At 48.9% G+C, this 20,780-nt stretch overlaps 8 protein-coding genes across 8 annotated transcripts; 5 read left to right on the top strand and 3 right to left on the bottom strand.

The window, feature by feature from the left end:
* Window positions 1–230: 230 nt before the first annotated feature.
* FTJAE_6071 (C6 finger domain protein) lies at window positions 231–1,557 on the top strand (the record flags this gene model as incomplete). The annotated part of the gene is made up of 3 exons (XM_037352646.1): window positions 231–314; window positions 415–1,482; window positions 1,528–1,557. The coding sequence occupies 3 exons, from the start codon at window positions 231–233 to the stop codon at window positions 1,555–1,557; spliced, it is 1,182 nt and encodes a 393-aa protein (XP_037206860.1).
* An 80-nt stretch (window positions 1,558–1,637) lies between these two features.
* On the bottom strand, window positions 1,638–2,508 carry FTJAE_6070 (7-aminocholesterol resistance; the record flags this gene model as incomplete). The annotated part of the gene is made up of 2 exons (XM_037352645.1): window positions 1,638–2,281; window positions 2,337–2,508. 2 exons carry the CDS (start codon window positions 2,506–2,508, stop codon window positions 1,638–1,640), a joined length of 816 nt encoding a protein of 271 aa, XP_037206859.1.
* A 644-nt stretch (window positions 2,509–3,152) lies between these two features.
* FTJAE_6069 (isoamyl alcohol oxidase) lies at window positions 3,153–4,997 on the top strand (the record flags this gene model as incomplete). The annotated part of the gene is made up of 3 exons (XM_037352643.1): window positions 3,153–3,173; window positions 3,384–3,625; window positions 3,683–4,997. 3 exons carry the CDS (start codon window positions 3,153–3,155, stop codon window positions 4,995–4,997), a joined length of 1,578 nt encoding a protein of 525 aa, XP_037206858.1.
* Window positions 4,998–5,410: 413 nt separating this feature from the next.
* On the top strand, window positions 5,411–6,263 carry FTJAE_6068 (isoamyl alcohol oxidase; the record flags this gene model as incomplete). The annotated part of the gene is made up of 2 exons (XM_037352642.1): window positions 5,411–5,789; window positions 5,839–6,263. 2 exons carry the CDS (start codon window positions 5,411–5,413, stop codon window positions 6,261–6,263), a joined length of 804 nt encoding a protein of 267 aa, XP_037206857.1.
* A 2,714-nt stretch (window positions 6,264–8,977) lies between these two features.
* FTJAE_6067 (major facilitator superfamily transporter) lies at window positions 8,978–10,589 on the top strand (the record flags this gene model as incomplete). Its single annotated transcript, XM_037352641.1, has 2 exons — window positions 8,978–9,281; window positions 9,334–10,589. 2 exons carry the CDS (start codon window positions 8,978–8,980, stop codon window positions 10,587–10,589), a joined length of 1,560 nt encoding a protein of 519 aa, XP_037206856.1.
* Window positions 10,590–12,095: 1,506 nt separating this feature from the next.
* Window positions 12,096–12,419, top strand: FTJAE_6066 (uncharacterized protein; the record flags this gene model as incomplete). The annotated part of the gene is made up of 1 exon (XM_037352640.1): window positions 12,096–12,419. The coding sequence occupies one exon, from the start codon at window positions 12,096–12,098 to the stop codon at window positions 12,417–12,419; it is 324 nt and encodes a 107-aa protein (XP_037206855.1).
* Window positions 12,420–13,216: 797 nt separating this feature from the next.
* Window positions 13,217–14,664, bottom strand: FTJAE_6065 (glycoside hydrolase family 76; the record flags this gene model as incomplete). The annotated part of the gene is made up of 3 exons (XM_037352639.1): window positions 13,217–13,732; window positions 13,784–14,037; window positions 14,085–14,664. 3 exons carry the CDS (start codon window positions 14,662–14,664, stop codon window positions 13,217–13,219), a joined length of 1,350 nt encoding a protein of 449 aa, XP_037206854.1.
* A 1,037-nt stretch (window positions 14,665–15,701) lies between these two features.
* On the bottom strand, window positions 15,702–16,851 carry FTJAE_6064 (pectate lyase; the record flags this gene model as incomplete). The annotated part of the gene is made up of 2 exons (XM_037352638.1): window positions 15,702–16,504; window positions 16,554–16,851. 2 exons carry the CDS (start codon window positions 16,849–16,851, stop codon window positions 15,702–15,704), a joined length of 1,101 nt encoding a protein of 366 aa, XP_037206853.1.
* Window positions 16,852–20,780: the final 3,929 nt, after the last annotated feature.

The raw sequence follows: 20,780 nt of genomic DNA, 5'->3' as shown, positions 1-20,780 counted from the left end.
GGGTCGAGACAAAACTTTTGACTGCTTCCTCCGTACCTGAACGAAATATCACCGATTGGATCTCGGTGCCTCCACTCCTCTAGAACTGTGGATAAAACTCGACACCGAAGTTCCCGGAAACGTTCAAGGCCGTGACGAGATTATAAGTTAGCTGCAACCACCTCAGTTTATGCGAAAAATAAGCTTTCTGCCGACTGGATAGCTTCAGGTCGTTGCATATCGATTTCAAAATGCTGCCAAGTCAACGGTCTAAAAAGAAGTTTCATCACAAGTCTAAGAATGGCTGCTCCAATTGCAAGCGACGCAAAGTCAAGGTTAGTTATCCGTGCATACGTATCATTCGTCAAGTACTAACCATAGCGTGACTAGTGTGATGAACTTCAACCGAGATGCACCAACTGCACGAGGTTCAAGTTGGAATGCCAATATGACATTAATCCAGTCTTACCGGCATCTTCACTTGCAACAGCACCGATTGCCCCGCTGAAGCCTGGACGAGGCCGGCCGCGTAAGAACTGGTCTTGTCAGGACTCCTCACTCCGATCCAACCTCCAGTCAGAAACCAGCGTGTCACCCCAGCCTCCAGAAACAGAAACAGAGCTGAACATGGCCCAAGCCGAGCTATTGCGTCAATTCATCATCTTTACTGGACCAAATCTCGGCGGCTCTGATGATCCACATCACCCGATTGTCCAGTTCTGGTCACGAGATGCAACCTTGCTTGCCGCGTCGTATCCTTATCTACTCCATCTATGTCTCTCTTTTGCGGCGTACCACCTGGCATATCTAGCATCCAACACTTCACCGGAAAGGTCACGCTATATTGCCTTGGCTAAAGATCACTTCTCTATCGGGTTGACCCAGACAAATGAAGCGTTGTCGCGAATAGACGTCTCAAATTGTGGCAGTCTGTATGTTTCAACTGTGCTGGTTTGCTTCTGTGTATTTGCAGCAGGTCCTACGGGGTCTGAAGATCTATTCGTGTGTCCAGCCGACGGCAACTCGCCTCATAGCTCCCTTTCATTAGCCCGTGGCACAAGACTTATACGACAGCTTTTCGAAGAAAAGGTATTGTTCTCTGGGCTTACGGAGGCGCTCGGTAACGGTAAGGCGCCTCCTGACGACCCCCGCCCAACCTACATCTGCGAAGGCTTTACTCGGGTTGATTGGGCTGGCCCGATTGAGAAGCTACGCAGTCTAATTGTTTCATGTTCACACCTGCGCAAGGAAGACTTTGCACGATCTCTAGAAGCCATCGCCAGTATCTACGAAGCCACGTTTGGTAATGCAGACGGGTCCATCAAATGCCCACTGCACTACAAGAGAGTTCTTATCTGGGTTTACATGATGGAAGATACCTTCATTGACTCCCTGCAGTCCAAAGACTCTGTAGCTCTATTGATACTAGCCTATTACGCACCTTTGGTTCAGACTATGAAGAAAGCTTGGTTTATACATGGCTGGGCTGATCATATTCTTTTTGTATGCGATAAGTATATATCACACGACTATTCTGACTTTCTTCAGTGGCCAAAAGAAGCAGTAAAGGCAATATGAACAATTTTGGGATTGGGACCTTTCTTTGAAGATTCTAAGAAGTTGCTTTGGTAAATCATATCTATCTCTATGTTGCACCATTAGGGGCCCAGCTCGATAGGATCCCATCCTCTCTTGACGTGCTGCGGCACTATACTACTACTATCGTAGAACGGAATAAAAGCCACCATAACCAGTAGCATGAGAAAGGCGTCAAAGATATACAGCATTGACTCGTTTTCGCTGATGAAACCATGGAACCCTTGCATGAACTCGATTGCTCGAACTAGATTTCGAATCCAAATTGCTACCACCGTTCCAGCCAACGCTGCTGTGAAGGGCTGCCACCGAGGACCATTTGTGTCATTCTGGCTCTTAGCTTCTCTCCAGAACCTGTAGACCAGACCCAGATAAACAGCCAAAACTACCAGTTGGAAGACGAGGCCACCCAGAATAACATGATCTCCAATCTTCATTAAGTTGAGATTGCCGGTAACTTGAACGAGACCACCGCCAATCTGTGAGCAGAAAGCCACGATGTCGGTAAGAATGAAAAGCACCGTTATGCTGCATTTTCGATTAGGTCGACCGAGGATACGGCTTTTTAGTCGCCCCAGAGTGACGTATATAGTTGCGCAGACAAATACTGGGGCGACGAGAATGAGCATGAGTTGCAACATGAATGGCCTGGGTGAGTTGGGTAGCTGACCGGCCCAAGCGCGGCCATAATATCCAAACGTCTCGCCTAAGTAGACGGTCAGTAAGAGTTGTGTTATCGGTAATAGCATGACGAGACATACATATACCACCAAGGATCATAGGGATAAAAAAACGCCTTTTGGTCTGCACAACACGAACGATATGTACGCAGGTTACAATGCCAAAGCATGCCATGAAGCCATAGCCAGCTGCAGACGAAGGAGTATATGGGTAATAGAGGACCTTTCCATCTTCGAACTGGACTAAACCCATGGTTGTGAAAGGAGGGCGGATTAGACTATCCAAGGAAAGAATGAGGAGACAGAAGTCCAAGATTCACGTCTGTCATCTTATAGTTGATGCCCTATAAAGAGCCTACGCATTGATATTGCAACTAGCCGCAAGCTGATACACAAAGTTCCCAAGAGGTGGAGTGCAATTTGGTCAAGCTGTGCGAATAATCAGCGATTGGCTACGATTCCCCGAGAGTCGGACCTCCGGCGGTCGTTGCACGGACTCCACCCACAATGAATCCTCTTCAGGGTGAAAGCAAATTGGAACCATGACGTGTCCTTCATGATAACAATAATTTGCCGACGGCGCTTAGAAAGAAGAGGCCGGTAGTGGATAATCATGGCTTGTTGCAACCCACATGACGTACGAGGTACACTAAAACCCACGAAGACCTGGCCATTCACAGACACGCAAGCCCATGGTTTAGAATGCGAAAAGGGAGGCGGATATACGAAAATGCTAGGGCAAACACTTACTCTCCGTAGTGTCCGAGAACCCCGGCATTTTATGTTCCTTGCTAAGTGAGGCTGAGATTGCTATAAAAGAGCCGATTGCATCCAGAAGAGGCGACAAACAAGAGATATTTGCACACCGATTTCGGCAATACATCAGCTCAATAAATAATGCGTTTATTTGCGCTTCTTGTGTGTTCAACAGCTCTTGCGTCCCCAACAGAGCCGCAAAGATGCAAACTTTCACCGTTTGATGCGACTTGGCCTATTGACACCGAGTGGGCAGCGTTGAATAACTCTATCGGTGGGGCTCTCATCAAAACACGCCCAGTTGCATCTTCCTGTTACAAGACGAATCCGTTCGATTCGACTTTGAACTGCAACGTCGTTGAGGCCAACTAGACTCAGTCGACTTTCCATGCCAACCTCCCCGAGTCGATTTCATCCGTCTTATACGCCAACAATTCCTGCCTACCCCCTGGGGCTCCGGGCTACAACAAAACACTTGGTTGCCATCTCGGTGGATATCCAAGTTATGTTGTCAATGCGACGAGCGATGAGCAGATAGCTCTCGCTGTCAAATGGGCATCAGACCGAAATATCCGCATCGTTGTCAAGGGAACTGGCCATGACTTATGCGGAAGGTTCGTGTTTCCTTGCCACCACGAGACTATGGGTCCTTGCTAATACTATTCTATTAGATCCAGTGGCGCACACTCTCTGTCCATCTGGACTCGGCACATGCAGCGGGTCGAGTTCGATCCGAGCTGGAGAGTACCTGGGACTAACAAGACAGACACCGTGCTCATCGCCGCAAGCGGCCTCACTTACGGTGATGCAGTTGGTCACGCTCTCAAGTATGGCCACGTCATTGTAAGTGGCAATGATGCCACAGTTGGCTTGGGAGGGCATATTGAAGGCGGTGGTCATGGCCCATTGTCGAGCACCTTCGGCTTGGCCGCTGACAACATTTACCAAGTGAGAGTTGTAACGACTCAAGGCCACATACTCACTGCCGACGCTACGCAGAACCAGGACCTGCTCTGGGCTATTCGAGGCGGCGGGGCGGGACAATATGGCATTGTTACTGAGTACGTACTGAAAGCTTATCCCGCACCAAGTGTCATCGAATCCGGTTTCACTATCTCCCCACGTGGCGACAGTTCAGCTGCATATGAAACGACCTGGAACGCTTTCTTAGAGTTAATGCGCCTGCTCCCTGATCTTATGGATGCTGGCTTGGCCGGTGCAGCGATAGTGCAAGGCAATCACAAAGCTGGCGTCAGCATCACCCAGGGGTTCTATGCTTTCAACAAGTCGAAGACAGACACCGAAAATTTGGTTCAGATGGCTATCGATAGGATTTATCCTTCTATCGGTGGCGATAGCAGCATCCTATCGATCGTTACTTCCAACACAACTGTCCATCCTACCTACAAGGGGTTCTTCGAAGCCTTGAATGCTGGAGGCTCAAACCAGGCCGGAGCTTATTCCATGCCGTCCAGTCGACTTCTCGGCCGTCGGGAGACATCCGAGATGACCCGGAAGACGCTGATTAGCTATCTCAAGCGGATGCTTACAAGCTCAGACCCGGAAGCATCTGGTATGGCTGTTATCGGCTTGCAAGGTGGACCGGGTCCTGCCAAAACTCCAAGAAGCATGCGAGGCGCGCTTCTACCAGCATGGCGATCAACCTATCTCCATACCATGAGCTACAGTCTGACTCTCGACAGTACTCTTACACCAGCAGAGACACTGGCGAAAGGAGCACGCGAACTGAATGACTCGAAGGAAAAGCTCTGGCAGGAATGGGCGCCAGATACTGGAGCCTATAAGAACGAGGCAAACCCTTTTAATCCGCATTTCAAGAATGACTTCTATGGAGCATTGTATTCTCGTCTGCTGGAAGTGAAGGAGAAGTATGACCCTACTGAGAGTCTTTGGGTTTTATCCGGAGTCGGAAGTGATGCTTGGGACTATAGTCTAGATACAGGCAAGCTTTGCAGAAGGAGTTAAGTTCCCTGTGGCTATGTTTTCTGTTCTATCTGATACTGCTTCAGTTAGGCAAGTAATCCTGCCTGTATAATTATGGCCCGCTCACCGACGTCTGTGAAAACATAGTAGGCGGAAGCTGTAGTATCACTACGTCCAGAGCTAGCAATACACTTGTAACAAAGTAGGAATAGTTTGCACCTCAAAGGATATTTGACAAGCCTAGATGATATTAGTAGCTATTCAAAATTTCATAGAAATCTCATGTTCAAGTTAGTCTTCCTGCAGCGATGATTATAAATCAAGATCAATGTCCGGATATTGTCTGCGTCATTGAGCGGGGTACTCGTCTTCACCCAACATCCTTTGAAACTAGCATATCTTCATTTAAGAAAAGCAGAAATTCGAAAAACAAACATATTAAGTTATATTACAGCATGGGTAGCGCCTCCCGCTATATTGAGCTCGCTCAGAGCCTGATCGAGCATGGTCCCCGCAAGACAATGCAGACATCCCGCCGCTTGCGGGCCGTTCACAACCATGCCACTATTGTGGATACAACTCACGGAGTATTTGTCTGGGAACATGACAGTTTCCCCACTATCTATGTGCCGGCGATTGATGTGAAGAACGCAAAGCTGGTTGATAAGAAGAACATCTCAGTGGAGCTCAAAGAGAGGGCCGCCATAGCCCAACTCATCATCCCAGCTCATGATGGTATCAAGGAGGCAAAGGTGGACAATGTTGTACACTTCTTTCAAGATGTCACCCTTGGGGAACTTTCTGATATGGTGCGGATTGAGTTTCGCAGTATAGGTAAGCTTTCGAGTATGACTTGACGACATGGTTTGCTAACGGATGACAGATCAATGGTTTGAGGAAGATGAACCAATCTTCGTCCATGCGAAAGATCCCTTCAAACGCGTTGATATACTTCACTCCACGCGTCCCATTGAAGTCAAAGTCAACGGCAAAACTGTCGCGAAAGCCACTTCATCCATGCATCTCTTGGAGACAGGTTTGCCGACTCGTTACTACCTTCCACTGTCTGCTGTTGACCAGACTGTCCTGTCGAAAAGCCCCGTCAAATCCAAGTGTCCATACAAGGGTGAGGCCGAATACTACAACATTGTCATCGATGGGAAAACCTTTGAGAATCTGGTCTGGTATTACAACCACCCAACTCTCGAGAGCGCAGCGATTGCACGACTGGTCTGCTTTTACAACGAGAAGGTTGATATCATCTTGGACGGGGAGCTACAGGAACGTCCCAAGACCAAATTTGCATAGTCTTGCAGATAGACAAACATGCAAAACCTAGATGAAGTATAATTCATCTTTTAGGATGGCCATGGTCGAATGTTGCCGCCCGCCTGTTGTTAATATCACCTAAATCTAGGCATCAATATCTATGTTCCTCCAGAATTAATTGAGACACTTCCGACTCCTAAACCTGTGTACCTCCGACTCGAATATCCCCCGTTTCTGGAACAATGGTGACTCAGTATGTAAAGTAAAGCTCATTCCAGTGCACGGATAAGTACTGTGAAGATCTCGGTGATGCCACTCCGATGAATCACCAAGGCAACACGCACAACATGATACAGGGACAAGTCAGTGAATAAGAAATTACAAGTGAAACCAACGGAACGGCTCAACAACACCCAAGACATTGTGCCGTGCTTGTTTCACCATCTATGACGATAAGACTTGTCCCAATGAGTCTTATAAACCACGTTTCCACTGCAGATGCTTGTTTCCCCGTGCATAAAATATTGAGACATTGCAGGGGTATCGTCAATACGAAGTTGGTGCTACCCACCATATTTGCTGGCGACGGTGATACAGAAGTATATAATGAATCAGCAGTCCGATTTTCGATATGATCTGTCGCACATGGAGCAAAAGTAATTTATCTGATGAGCACAAAGGGTCAGCCACAGGCTGGGGTGATCAATCAGTGTCTGACAAGAACCAGAGATTGTCGTAGCTAGGGAGTTTTGCTCCGAATTGTGACATTGGAGATGATACACCGGTGGACACAATATCAGAACCCATTGGCATCAATCCTTGTACACCATTCTTAGTTTCCATAAGCAGACTTACATTTCTATGCTAGGTTTCAGCGTACCATTTTGAGAAATTCACGTGCTCGTGTCTTTTGTCGCACGGGAATGGTACCCAAGTACCCGTAACACGGCTTTGGGATAATTGCGCATCATCAAGGATTATTCCATGGATACAAGCTGGATCATACGTTGTAGAACAAACATCGCTCAATTACCGATTTTCATTGTCAAGGCTGAAGCGCCAGTCCCAGCCACCAGGAACTAAGGAGACCGGTGAGTGAGCGGGGAACAGTACCCAGCAGACCAGCTCACGAAAGCATCATATTCATGCACTAATGTTCTGCTTTTCAGCCTCTCGATAATTCATAGAATACGATTTATTGGTCCGGATGTATTACACTGCATATAGCCGTCAATTCCTGGGATTCAGCGCCTAATCGTGCTTATCTCTCGATACGATATGGCGGATATCCCGGGCTCGTGCGGTGAAAAGAAGCCCGCAGATCAGAGTAAGCTCAGACCTCAATAGGGAACTAAGAGAGACAGTCAAGATCTGGATCCGATCTGTCATCTACCGACACCACATCATCCTGTCGCATGAAATCGTCTTTGCCGTTTTCAGCCTCATGGTGCCCGCATGATAACTGTGAAAACTCGGTGTCGATTGGCTCGCCTCCCACTAGAACGTTAGCGGGTTGAACGATTTCCGTTTCGCCGCACATGAAAGATGGGCGGGTCGTCACTTGGCAGAAGAACGGTGTGCGACGGAAGATCTGGGTGCTGTGAGACATAAATCTTGATTGGTCTCAGTGAATATTGAATCGGTATTATGATGAAATTGTATGCGATATGTCGTCGTTTTTTGCATGTTGCGCTATGATTGTTAGAGTTTGTTTGACACTTTGACAGTTGGAGCATGCGGTTTGACATCACATTCACCACGACGAGGGGAAGTGGCTTTGCCTCCTGTTGGTGGCAAACAAGCGTTCACGGTGAAGGATTGCCACTACTGTACATCCGCATTGTGGTAAGGTACGCTACTGTACTGCATTGTCATCCGACCATGGGCCGAGCGGTCAAGAAGAAGACACCAGCCAAGCTCAAAGCTTAAACAGAAGCAAATTCTTACAGTGAGTGATTCGTGCTGGTGCTAGGCTATCGGGATCTTGAGTAGTGAGCAGGGGACTCTAGGGAGGGAGGGGTTGACACGGGAATGCGCAGAGGCATTCAATCTCCGCCAACGCCCATTCCATTAGCTCGTGTCTTGCATGGAGCGATAACGATGATGCGCTGAGTATATCCGCAGTATTAGCAGAGATTCTCCGTGAACCAGGATCATTTCCCCTCGTTTTGCCAAGTGATAACCATTGCATTGCATGTCGTGAATTGCATTGACCGGGGGGTGGCAACGCTCGCCTCGCCTGCAAAAACTTGCGTGGGGGGGCTACAGTAGCGCTACGTTGCACCGAGTCGGTTTGCGGGCCGTTGTACCATAGACTAAGCGTGCACTGGTTCAGCGGCAGTGGATTTTCTGTTAGGCTACCTACTTGAGAGTCATGAGGCCCGCCAAAAGAGTTTTTTCTTCCTCTCTTTCTTGGACTCTCTCTTCACTTTCAGGTCCTGCAACTTTGACGCCCTTGCTCTCAGACCGCCGTCTGCTCCTCAAGAGAAGAAGAAAAGACACCCGAGATTCGCTGTAAATATCATGAATTTGAGAGCAAGGGAAGACAAAGATCCTAATGCTTTCCCCACGAGGCAACTTCTAATTCTCGGTATGCGCGCACTCTCACTCTTACTCTCACTCACCGCCTTAACGGACCCCCTCCCCTCACCCATGATAATCTCATCAGCGAGCGAGCGCTAACCACGATTGCAGCAATATGTCGCTTTTCGGAGCCGATTGCCTTCAATTCCATCCTGGCCTACACGTTTGTGATGGTCAAGGATTTGGGCATTGCTGAGAAAGATGCTTCACTTTATGCGGGACTGCTCGTCTCGGCGTATGCGGTCGCCGAGGCGCTGACCTCGATGGGATGGGGTATTCTTTCGGACCGCGTCGGGAGAAAGCCTGTTGTTCTATTTGGACTTGTTGGTGTTGCTTTGTCGAGTCTCATCTTTGGTTTGGCCAAGAGCTATTGGGTTGCTCTGCTTGCACGATTTGTTGGCGGCGCGCTGAACGGAAACGTCTCGGTCATGCAGACCATGGTCGCTGAGATGGTGAAGTTGCCCGAGCATGAGCGTACGTCCTTCTTCGAGCCACGCATATCACGGAAATGCTAACTTTCTCGCAGCCAAGGCTTACGCTGTACAGCCTTTCGTCTGGACTCTTGGCGGCATCATCGGATCTGCAATGGGAGGTTTCCTCGCTCAACCTGCCAAGTTTTATCCTTCAGTCTTTTCCGAGGATGGACTGTTTGGACGATACCCTTATTTGCTTCCTAACCTCGTTTCAGTGGCCGTGGTGGTCATCGCCGTCATCCAGGGACTTTTCCTCCTCGAGGAGACCCTTGTGAAGCCCGGATCCGAGGGCGAGAATGGCGTTATCAACTACCAAGAAGTCCCCGCCATAGACGATCTCGAATCTATCGATGAGCGCACACCTCTCAGACGCTCTGCAGTCCGCACCTCCGTTTCTCGCAGCCGTCGACATATGTCACCCTCCACCAGCCGATCACGACCTCGCTTCGCCGAGTCAAGTCTTGGAATGGCAGTCGAACACGACTTCATCGACCTCCGCCGCTCTTCTTTCGGAACTGTGCACTCCATTGTCCTTCCTCAGGATCTTCTCACACCCCCTAACGAGGAGCAGGAGGACGAGCAGGCAAAGTCCGGTGAACGAACTTTCAACAAGACGATTATGATGCTCATCGTCGCACTGCTTATCTTCTCATATCACCAAATGGCTGCAAGCAGTCTTCTTGCCACGTATCTGCTCGATGATCCTTCTGAAAAACGCGGTGCTATCGACTGGATTGGTGGTCTTGGTTACACCGTGCACGATGTCGGCGTATATCTCGCAGTGAACGGAGTACTGGGTCTGTTTATCCAGGCCGTCATCTTCCCCGTGTTCGTGAGCCGTGTTGGAGTATGGCATTCCTTTGTGAGCATGATTATCTTGTATCCTGCTTCCTACATGCTCATGCCTTTCCTCTCCGCGTTCGGCGAACCTGTTGTCTCCCTGGGAATCTACGCATCGCTGTTAATGCAGAGCTTCTGCGGGTTGATAGTGGCACCCGTTACTCTCATTCTTATCAAGGATGCTACACCATCTCCTCAGGTGCTTGGACGAGTCAATGGCTTAGCTATGTCTGGTGCCTGTTTGGCACGTACTGTTGCGCCGCCTCTTGCTGGAGTTTTCTATGCTCTGTCAGGTTCCGTGTCAGCGTGGTTCAGCTGTGTTGTTGTAGCTGTTATCGGAGCAGTCCAGCTTTTCTGGATTCCACGAAGAAGTATCAAGAAGGACGATGTCCTGGTGGATAACGCCCTTACCAAGACAGTCACCAATGAATCTCGCCGTGGACGACGTGGTAGAAACTCTTTGTCATAAGAGGCCACGGGTATTACGAAGACGCTGGACTCGGTCCATTACTGAGGACGATCCTCATAGCTGATCCATCGACCGAGTATAGCAATCATTAGGTATGAACGAAAGGAAGCAACGCTATAACCAATCTCGACGGCGATAAGCGAGCGGCCATACTTGGCAATCTCGCAGCCTTTGAAGGCGACTTGTTACGCTCACGACGATGCACAACATCCAACACAATCCTTGGCGACGCCCACCGAAAACCGTGGGCTTTGTAATCCTCTCCTTTGATGACAACAACTTCCGTTTTCAAAGTATCGTATGCGTCAACCTTCATTGATCGGCATGAAGCTGTGACACTCTTGTCTATTCCATATGCGCATTTCTCATGATTTCGTGTCGCTTTTCCTTTTCTGCTATTCGAGGTGAACGATAGTTTCTAGGCGCAAGGTATCGGTTCCATGATGTGGAAGGTAATGATGCGATCCAAAATTGCTTTATCTGCGAGTAACTACTCAACAAATTGTTTATGCTACGGTTCGATTTTCTTTGTCTTTATGTTAGCTTTGGGGTACTGAAGAGCTTTATGTCATCTTCTGCAATCCTTTGTAGCCAATACAGCATGGTTGTACTATTTCTCGTTATCAGCTGGCTGCTTGAGTACTTTGATGACCCTTCAACAACATTGCTGTAAAAGCAACGTCTAGGTGAATGACATTAATGGCGGCCGCACTCACGCAGGAGAATCGTGCAACTTATAGCAGAAATAGGGAGATGAATCGTCTATAAGTAAGGTACTTCGTAGCGAATCAGCCACGCAGCGATCCCGCCGTGCAAGATTATTGGCTGGATAAGTTCAGCGGCACGGCACAGAATCACACCCACCATCTTCTCTTGGGCGACAACGACTCGGTTAACCTGCGAAAATAGCATCTGATAATCACCGTATGTGCGTCGCTGTCTATGTGGCTCAGGACAAAGCCTTATCTTCTTCGCTGGAAGCGACAGTCAGCCATCTACTGAGCATGAACCCAAAAGCGAGGGTACGATCAATGACCAACCTCACTGGTCAAAAAGATATGTCGGGGCACCGTTGCATTATCGGATGGCCTGACGTCGCAAGAGCCTGGGGTGGACATGGGCAGACGATCACGATGCATGATATCCAGAAGCAATCCCTCGAAGTCTCTGTACCTAAGCCTGTAGCCTCATTGTATGAACAGACATGTCACTCTTCCATCGCCCTGGGCAAACAACTACCGACATCGGGTTCCAGGTTAAATGTCAGGCCACTTTGGGGTAAATGCGGAGTGAACCGGTGATAGTGCGGGGAGTTTTGTTGCGGGGAATTGCCTTTTCCAGGGGCATTCCCTTCATCCGAGCCGAAGCACCCTCAGCCCGGGGACCAGCCCGAGAAGGATATAAGTAGATTGAAAAGACTCCGAATTCCCCAGATTCTCTACTCCAAATCATTTCTTATCTGATCAATACATTCATCTACCCAGTCTAATCTCCAACACTTCCATCATGAGCTCTTCCATCCAGACTCTCTCCCGCGGTGTTCGCACTGCTCCTCGTGCTCTCCGTGGACTTACCCAGGTTCGACGACTGAGCACCACCGAGGCCAGCCGTAACCTCTCCAACACTCGCGACTCTGCTGTCCATGACCCCATCATGGATAAGTTCTGGGGCAACCGTGTCAACGTTTCCGAGACTTCCACCATCGTTACTCAGACACCCAGCGTCTCCGCTACCACTACAAGCCGTGACCCTCCTCTGGGCACCAACGTCTTTGAGCCTTCATCTGCTCCTCGTTGGTCTGGCATCTCCATCCCTACTGGCCGACAATAGATGAGCAGTAGCCATAACATCACACACACCACCACAAACAAGACATAGCCATCTTCCAGATGACTGCTATAACCCACCGCGTCGGGATTTATCCCAACGAATGACGATATGAAACGTTCCACCACGCCCCAGCATACCATTACTACACCACGGATACCCAGTCTCTTCATGAAATAAGAAGAAATATCCCCAGAAATTGTATATCCCAGAATCGCATTGAGATCTCTGAAAGCATGAATCTTGGAGCGAACTATGGCAAGGGATCATTGGATTTTAGCAAGGAAAGCAGCTGCGATTGACCGAGCAGAATAAAGACTTTTCCTCGATTTGTACATAACCCGGATCTGATTACTGGGCGTTTATAGCTCTAGCAATTGTACATAATGATCAATAACCTGTTAAACCTGAATGCGCATTTGTGATTGTAAATTTGATGCTGGGATGATCTCCAACACGCAATGATCCACCATTAACCCCACGCTTCGGTGGACTTCGGTTTCTTTTCCACCGGACCTTCGGAAAGTTTCTCGAGGTCCACTTAGCCTCCGATGCGGGTCAAAAGTCTAGAAGCTATCGTCAGTCTCCACCGGAACCTAGATTTGGCTCCGGCTCGATCCTGTTGTCTCATTCTCAGTGAGATTCACGGTGATGTCGCCCAAACCGCATGAGCAATTGGTATGCGGACTTGTCTTGAAAGGATTGTATTGTCTCTTGCATCTCATAAATCTATATACACGTTAACTTGAATCATTCAAGCAATAAACCATGTCAAGTTCCAACCCTACTCGGCTGTGACTCTATAGAATCCATTGCAAAGTCATCATGAGAACGGACAAAGCCAGGAAGCTGCTTGTTCCCGCAAGCTTCATGGCAGAGTTGCCCTCAGCCTCAGCAGACGATGACTTGGAAGCAGGGCTAGACGTCGAAGAGGGAGACTCCTCCGCCTTGTCTGTTTTGCTGGTCTCATTCTGATGACCAGGAGCAGAAGAGTCATCGATCAACAAGTTGGAAACAACAACAAAGTTGGAGAACGTCTGTTCCATGGCATCGTCACCGTTTCCATCTGCCTTCAGACCCTCTGCCGACTTTCGAAGGACAGGGAGTATGGAACTGGCTGTGAAGGGGGCGACCTGGGTAGCCACTGCAAGCCATCGGTGCGTGAAGCCCTTGTACATGACGATGTCGCGAGGGCATTTTCCTTTGGTATTCTCACATGCGACCTCGTTGAAGTCTCCATTCTTTTTGAAGAATGTCTTTAGCGTCGCCGAAGAGAGGTTCTCGGTACGTTCCCTCCACTCGTCTGATCCGTCGGTCTAGAGATGTCAGTTAGCATGAAATTCTTCATCATCAAGTTGTATCCTTACAAAGTTGTACATGAATGCGGCACCCATAGTCAGCCCTGCTGAGTTGGCAGACCATTGGATCTGGTTGATGTTTGAGCAGTTCTTAGTAGCCTTTGTAGCTTGAGCGCCATCATAGACTGCCCAGGTCTCCTTATCAATGAGCTCGCTGGTCTCGAGCCAGTCCCAGGTCTTTGAGGCATAGTCGGCGTATGTGTCGTTGGATGTGAGTCTGGCAAGACGAGCGCCAAGGTTGAAGAAGAGAACATTAGCGAGTGCTATAGAGGTTAGTGACATGCAGACTGAATTTGACGAGGTAACATACTCGACTTGTAATCAAAACCAGCATTGGTCATCAGGATTTGCCATCGGAGACCGCCATTGCAGGTCTTCTGCTCAACTTCTGTGTCCCATCTCGCGCGTTGCTCTTCCCAGACAGCGATGGCAAGGTCGAGCCACTGAGGCTGACCCTCGGAGGGTTCGGGATAGCCATATTCGGCGGCTGTAAGGGCAGCAAATGCCCAAATGGACTGGTCATCGTTGCCAATGCTTGCTGTGTTGTTGGCTGGCATAAAGTCCTTGCCCTTGCCAACCTGCCATTGGATGCCCTCGGTAACGAGCGTGTTGTAGGTCTTGTCGCCTGTCAACTGCCAATAGTCGACATAAGACCCCATGAAAGCACCAGACTGGTACCAATAATACCCATCTGTTCCCATAGTTCTTTCGGGAAGCAGACCAGGGGTTTGACCGGTCTCGTTGCCCTTGTAGAAACTGATGAGATCCCCTGCAAGACCCTTGGACGCGTCTAAGATACCATCCTTGCTGTCAAGCTTCATAGATTGTACAGACGCAAACTGGGCCAAAAATAGCACAAGGCCAGCAGCACCTTTCTGGAGTACACCCATTGTGTTACGACGGAAATAAGAAACGAGTGTGGAGATGATCGATAAGGTCACTACAACTTTAGGAATTGGGCTGACGCGAAGGTTTTTATCATTAGACAAAAATTGGTACGCGCTAGGCAGCGTGAGCCAGGCAAAAGGCGCAGTTGAGCTAGCGAAATGAGCGAGGCCATTACCCGCCGCTTGGTCTGAATCCTTCGGGGCTATGTTGACCCAATAGCATCGTGAGTATCCAAATTACGGCCCAGAATTGCTTATATCACGTGTCTACCAAGACATACAAATCTGGGCATATAATGCTTCAAAGTATTGACGAAAAAACATTGTGGTTGAAATACTGTCGATTTCTGAACAGTTTTGATCAAGATGGTGTGAGCATGCTTGATATGCCCATGAACGGATCTAGAGGGTTGACGAGTACGTCACCAAAGAGGTAACGCCAAGGAAACAACATGCCAACCAAGAGAGGATAAAGCCTCTCAGAAGCGGCGCGGTGATCCGTTGTTGACCTATTGGTAGTCAAGACACGAGTTGTTACAGTTCTAAGCTCAGCCTCAGGCCTGGATTCCCGGTCGATTGACAGCTGTCATATTTTTGACAGTCATGCAAGTCTCGCATAGTTATCGGACACGAACCGCGGATTTTCATCCTGTGTTCGCTACGAATGAGGTTAGGTCTTACGCGCTTCTCGCTTGGCATCGTGTTTCCGGCGACTACTGTGTTTGGAATAGTTTATGCTGCTTGAGGTTCTGGCATTGCTGCACTGTTGAGTCTTTCTGCTCTATCAAGTAAATGTTTTCAGGTATGTGTCGTTGGTGGTATCAAATTAGGAACCGCATTGATGGGCGTGAGTGACCACGAAGATTCGCGTCACATAGAGGAGTAATGCAATGGTAGCGCCTCAATAATTGTCTTAACCCCATAAGTATTAACTATATAGATACAAGAACACAAGTTTTTAACTGTGATTGATGCTTTCAAGTACATCCAGCGTATTTGGGTAGATTGTTCGGTGTCTCCAACCCAATTCTAAGGCTTCTTCAGAAGCCACCGAAGCCACCACTTCCAAAGTTGAAGTTGGGTTGAGAAGGCTGGGTCTGCTGGTTGTCAGACTCAGATTCTTGGTCCTGGTTCTCATTGTCGGACTGTTCATCCTTGTTCTCATCGTCAGAGTTGTCGTCCTTGTTGTCGTCATCAGAATCATCGTTGCCAGAATTATTGTTGTCGCCGGACTGGTCGTCACCAGATTGGTCGTCGCCCTGAGAGCCATCAGTGGAGGTCTCAACAGGGTTAGCAACCTCAGATGCGGCAGGGGTCTCAGAGCCTTCCGCAGGAGTGGTAGGGGTAGCAGGGGCCTCAGTAGAGCCTCCAGAGCCGGTGCTGGAGCCGGAACCCGAGCCGTCGCAAGTGCCAACCTCCTTGGGCTCACTGCCGTCGATGACACCCTCGAAAGTGATGCACTCCTTAGGAACGTTGGTGAGTTGGATGCCGGAGATCTTGGCGGTGTCACCCATGTTGGGGTTGATACCGACAAGGATCTTTCCGTCGCTAGCAGAACCACCAGAGATCTCGACATGGCGAGCGGGCATCTCCTTGCAGTTACCACAGCTGCGGTATAGCTTGCCAAAGTCGGAGACCACAAAGTCCTTGATGATGACGGTGCCTCCTCCGTTGTGCTGGATGACCTTGTCCTCGGCGCCGGTGGCACCGCCACCGTTGATGGTAGTAGTCTCACCATCTTCCTGCTTCTTGATGGAGAAAGCATCTTCGCAGACGGCGTCCCAGACAACGTTGTTGAGAGTGCAGCCACCGTTGCAGTGGACACCTTCGATCTGGTTGGGACCTACAACAGTTAGAACAGGCTGGGAACAAGAATGGCTGGTTGAACTTACCAATGCGGACGTTGGAAAGGGTGGCGCCCTTCTCGAGGATGAAGACGGCATCAGAATCGCCGCCCTCCTCCTGACCAGTGCAAGAAACACCACGATCGAAGATAGCGTTGCCTCCGTCGAATGACTCGCCAGCAGCGATGGTCATGGGAGCGTCGAGAACACTGCTTCCGCCAGAACCTCCAGAGCCTCCCTCGCTATCCTGACGACGAGAAAGAGATGGGGCGCCAGTGATGAGGGGAGCGGGAGCGGCATAGGCACCAATGGCCAGAGTGGCCGCCATGATCACACGGTACTGCATTTTGATGATTGGTAGGTATGTGATGAAAGATGAGTGAAAAGACAGAAAATGGTATCAAACCAGTAAATACTTTAGGAATGGTTAAGACAAATAAAGAATGACCAAGCACAGCTTGTCGAAAGAGTGAAATAAAATGCAAAGAAGGTGATGATGAGACACAGAACAAAAAGAGGGTTCGGTGGAGGAGATGTCTTGGAAACTTATAGCTTTGTCACTTGCCGGGAATCATTCGTTAGTTCAGTGACATACTCCCCAGATGGCCCCAGAAGCCAAGTTCTCGCTCATCAGATTGCCCACATTCCCGAAATCGCCTTGTCGTTCTGAAGATAGGTGGATCATTTTGACTGAAACAACCCACCGTTTGACATGGCAAAATTCTTAATTGATACAGCCCATGCGGCTCGTTTCAAACACGAATATTGCCGCCTATCAGAGGGAAATGTTTTGCGAAGGGCCCCTGCACGCAAATGAGACGACGCGTCGATCACTGGTCAACTTTTGAAGAAATCCCCGATGCTGAAACACAACCCCTGACTAGGGTTAAGCTTAACCGCGCGATCTTACAACCTCTGGCGTTCTTCGCCGAACTTTACTTGGCGACCTTGTTATGCTTATAATTGCGGTAAAAAGCTTCTTTTCAGTCTATTTTAAGGTCATTGAATTGCAGCAGCTTTAAGTGATGTCCCAGCTGTTTTGCTGGCTGAAATTGAGCGTCACGCTGAACAACTATTGTATGGCGGCCAACTTCTATACGCGGATTCCGCAAAATTCTGTTCTATCTCCATCTATTTTCGGACATTCGACTGATCTACGTAGTATTTGAGGCAAGATCCTGGTGCGGGTCATGATTGCTGAGGGCGGCTGCGGTGATATTGGTGGATGACGGCATGTCTCAGGAAGCCGAGGACGCGAATCTCATCCCCAGAAACATACTAAACCTTGCAACTTGATGAGCCCTTTCATCCAGAAATAACCTGAAGCAACAATTCATGTGGTCGAATGTTATGAAATGCAACTAAGGTTGTTTCTCGACCCCACCATGCCAGACTAGAAGATCGCAAGCGTGCCAAGTTTGGCAGTGAATTGACTTTTGGCATTTCCAGAGCTCTAGTCCCGGCTACGTCTCCTCCGCTCGACAGTAGCCAACACATCACGGTCTACCTCTATGTTTACAAAGACCCAAATGGCCACAGCATAACATGCCTGGCTGACGAAGAACGGCATACCGAGAGCCATACCGCCAATCCCAAGACCACGGACCCAGAGCGCGGCCATCAAAGGCGCCCCTAGAAGCGAGCCAACCGTCTTTACCAGCATGACAACAGAGAAGATGTGAGGTTCAGGATCGGAAGAGTCGGAAGAATGGGGTGGCGATATGACTGGAGATTTGAGAAGGGATAGGGTGAATATAGGGAGGGCAGAGCCAAGTGCGTAGACAAACATGGAGGGAATTAACATCCAAATCTCGCTCGCAAGGGCAATGCCCAAGGCGCCAAACACAGATGCGATAAGACAGTACATAGCGTTCCGAATATTTGACTTATCCGCTACCTCAACCATGTCTTCTTGTCGCGCCTGACGTGCAGATCGCAGAAGCTTGGGAATAACGATGGTGAGTAACGTGAAGTTGACAATTGCTTTCCCAGATAAGAGATACCCAGCGGAAGAAAATGCCCACTTGTAACGTGCAGATATATACTGGACAAGAAGCTTTGTGTCTGAGCTTGCAAGAGATGTAAGCATGAAGCTGAATAGCAACAAGCTAAAGTTCTTTGGGTGGCTGAGGATGATGGTCTTGATCGTATGAAGGCGGTCAATGACAGACTGAAGTAGCGGTTCATGATGTGATTGGGCTTTGATACGAGGGGATGAGAGGAGAGGCTCATGTTGGCTCTCATCATCACCATCAGTTCTTTCGTTGGCATGTTTCTGCGTAGGTAGCATCTGTATGGTGGGGACAGCCAACGAGAGTAAGAATATTCCAAGCCAGAACGGTAGCCATAGCGATACGGTCATGGTAGATGAAGCCAGTGCAGGCCCAAGCAAGGCCACGACGTAAGACACTGAGCTCATGTATCCGAAGTAAATTGCTCTTTGAACATGGTCGTCGGTTAAATTCGAGACAAGGCCGTAGGTAAGAGAGTTGAAGACGCAATCTCCGCCAAGGACTGAGAGCACCGGGCCGACGACGATGGCCTTGGTTGGGAGTAGGGTATCAAAAGAGCCGACTATGATAGCCCATAGCAACATGAAAGAACGCGAAAGAAGGTTGAGTCTGAGGATTGATCGGCGGCCCCATTTCTCAGCCAGAAAGCTGAGGGGTATAGTCATGATGAAGTCTTGATCGCGTTAGCAGGATCAATGCTATTGGGTAAAGGACGACTAACCTCCCGCGACCCAAAGCGTCTCCATGACACCCTGAATCCGACCCAGGTCTTTCTCTATCTCCCGAATCTTGCAGAGCTTCTCATCAACGCTGCCACCAGGCTGGATTTTCGACGGATCATTCTGGAGGTAGTAGTCTACGCAAAGACGTCTCTCGATCAATCGATTGGAGGGGAGTTGATAAAGGCTCATTGACAGGTTGACAAAGAGGCATAGGGTTAGCACGGAGATTACCGGCGCGACGCGTTTGCGAAATTCAGGCCGCGCCGGTATCGGGCTGGGCTGATGTGCGTGCTCCTCCATGTTTCTTGACTAAGAGCAGTTGATTTTATTATTATAGTGAGCCCATCACCGTTACTTTGCGAACTGGGATACCGGCTGCGGCTTTATCATTATCTTCGATGGGTAGCTTGATCAAGGACCATATCAGCATGCGAGCACGTGCGATAAGAAATCATCTTATCGATCGATGCTATCTGATAAGATAGGCCCAGTCTCCGTTCTGGCGGCGCCGCCATCATGAAATTGACTTTGACACCTTATTTCCCTTCTTTTCGCTGAAAGCTTGTTCGTGACATAGCATGTTCTCGTATATACCAGACACCAGCAACGCTAGCACCAGGTCCAAAACTCACAAACGCAAGCAAAATCCAGAGTGATGCAGTGAACAGGTTCGTGTTGGCTCGGCCAACTCTGTTCAGATCCCACATAGCTTGAACTGTCCACACATATGTTGCTAGGAAGTGGGCAAATAATCCACAATGTTGTGTTGCTCGTATATGAAGTGGTCCATCGAATATAGCTGGCCGATCGAAGTTGAGTATCATGTTGAGGTCAGTGTTGCGAACGACTTGGATGATGGCAAACCAATGACACAAAGTCCCGAAAAGTCCAGCAGCTAAGTATATTCTGTCCAAAACCTTGAGTTCGACATTTAATATTTTGTTCTGATTCAGTGCAGTTTGATGGCTGCCAAAAGATCCCAACACTCCGACGAATACGGGAACCAGTAAAGGCCAAAATGACTTGGCGGCTTGCATCCACGTGGGCAGATGCGTCGGTAACAAGACAAGACCGAAATTGATTGCTTCTGACATCATGTACGCAGAGATAATATGCCTGGCGTATCGTAGAGGAACAAACCTTCTCATGGGCCACCAGTAAGATTCAGCATCCGATATCAAGGTGTAGACGAGATAGTATAACGGCATGGCAACTCCAATTCCGCCATATCGAATGAGAATAAGCCACAAGGCAGATCTATACACTATCAGTTCGCGCCGCTTACCCTAGTGAAGATTTCTTACAGTCCAAGAGGCGTGAGTTTGTTTCGTCCACGATAGCCTTCAATCATGATAATGGCGATGGGCTGGGTGAAATGGCTAAATTCGTTGACCTTAAGAGACTCGAGACTCAATATCGAAGCCTTTTCGGTCCAATAGTCATGATAGATAGGTCTATCGGTTGAAGTAGGACCATATTTGCGTGCAGAAGCTGCGATAACTGCTAAGACTGTATAGGCCACTACCAATGTCCACTGTATG

Source organism: Fusarium tjaetaba (genome assembly GCF_013396195.1).
Source record: "Fusarium tjaetaba strain NRRL 66243 chromosome Unknown NRRL66243_c0000117, whole genome shotgun sequence".
Lineage (NCBI taxonomy): Eukaryota > Fungi > Ascomycota > Sordariomycetes > Hypocreales > Nectriaceae > Fusarium > Fusarium tjaetaba.
The sequence above is the reverse complement of the archived record's forward strand: the minus strand, read 5'-3'. Positions and strand labels throughout refer to the sequence as shown.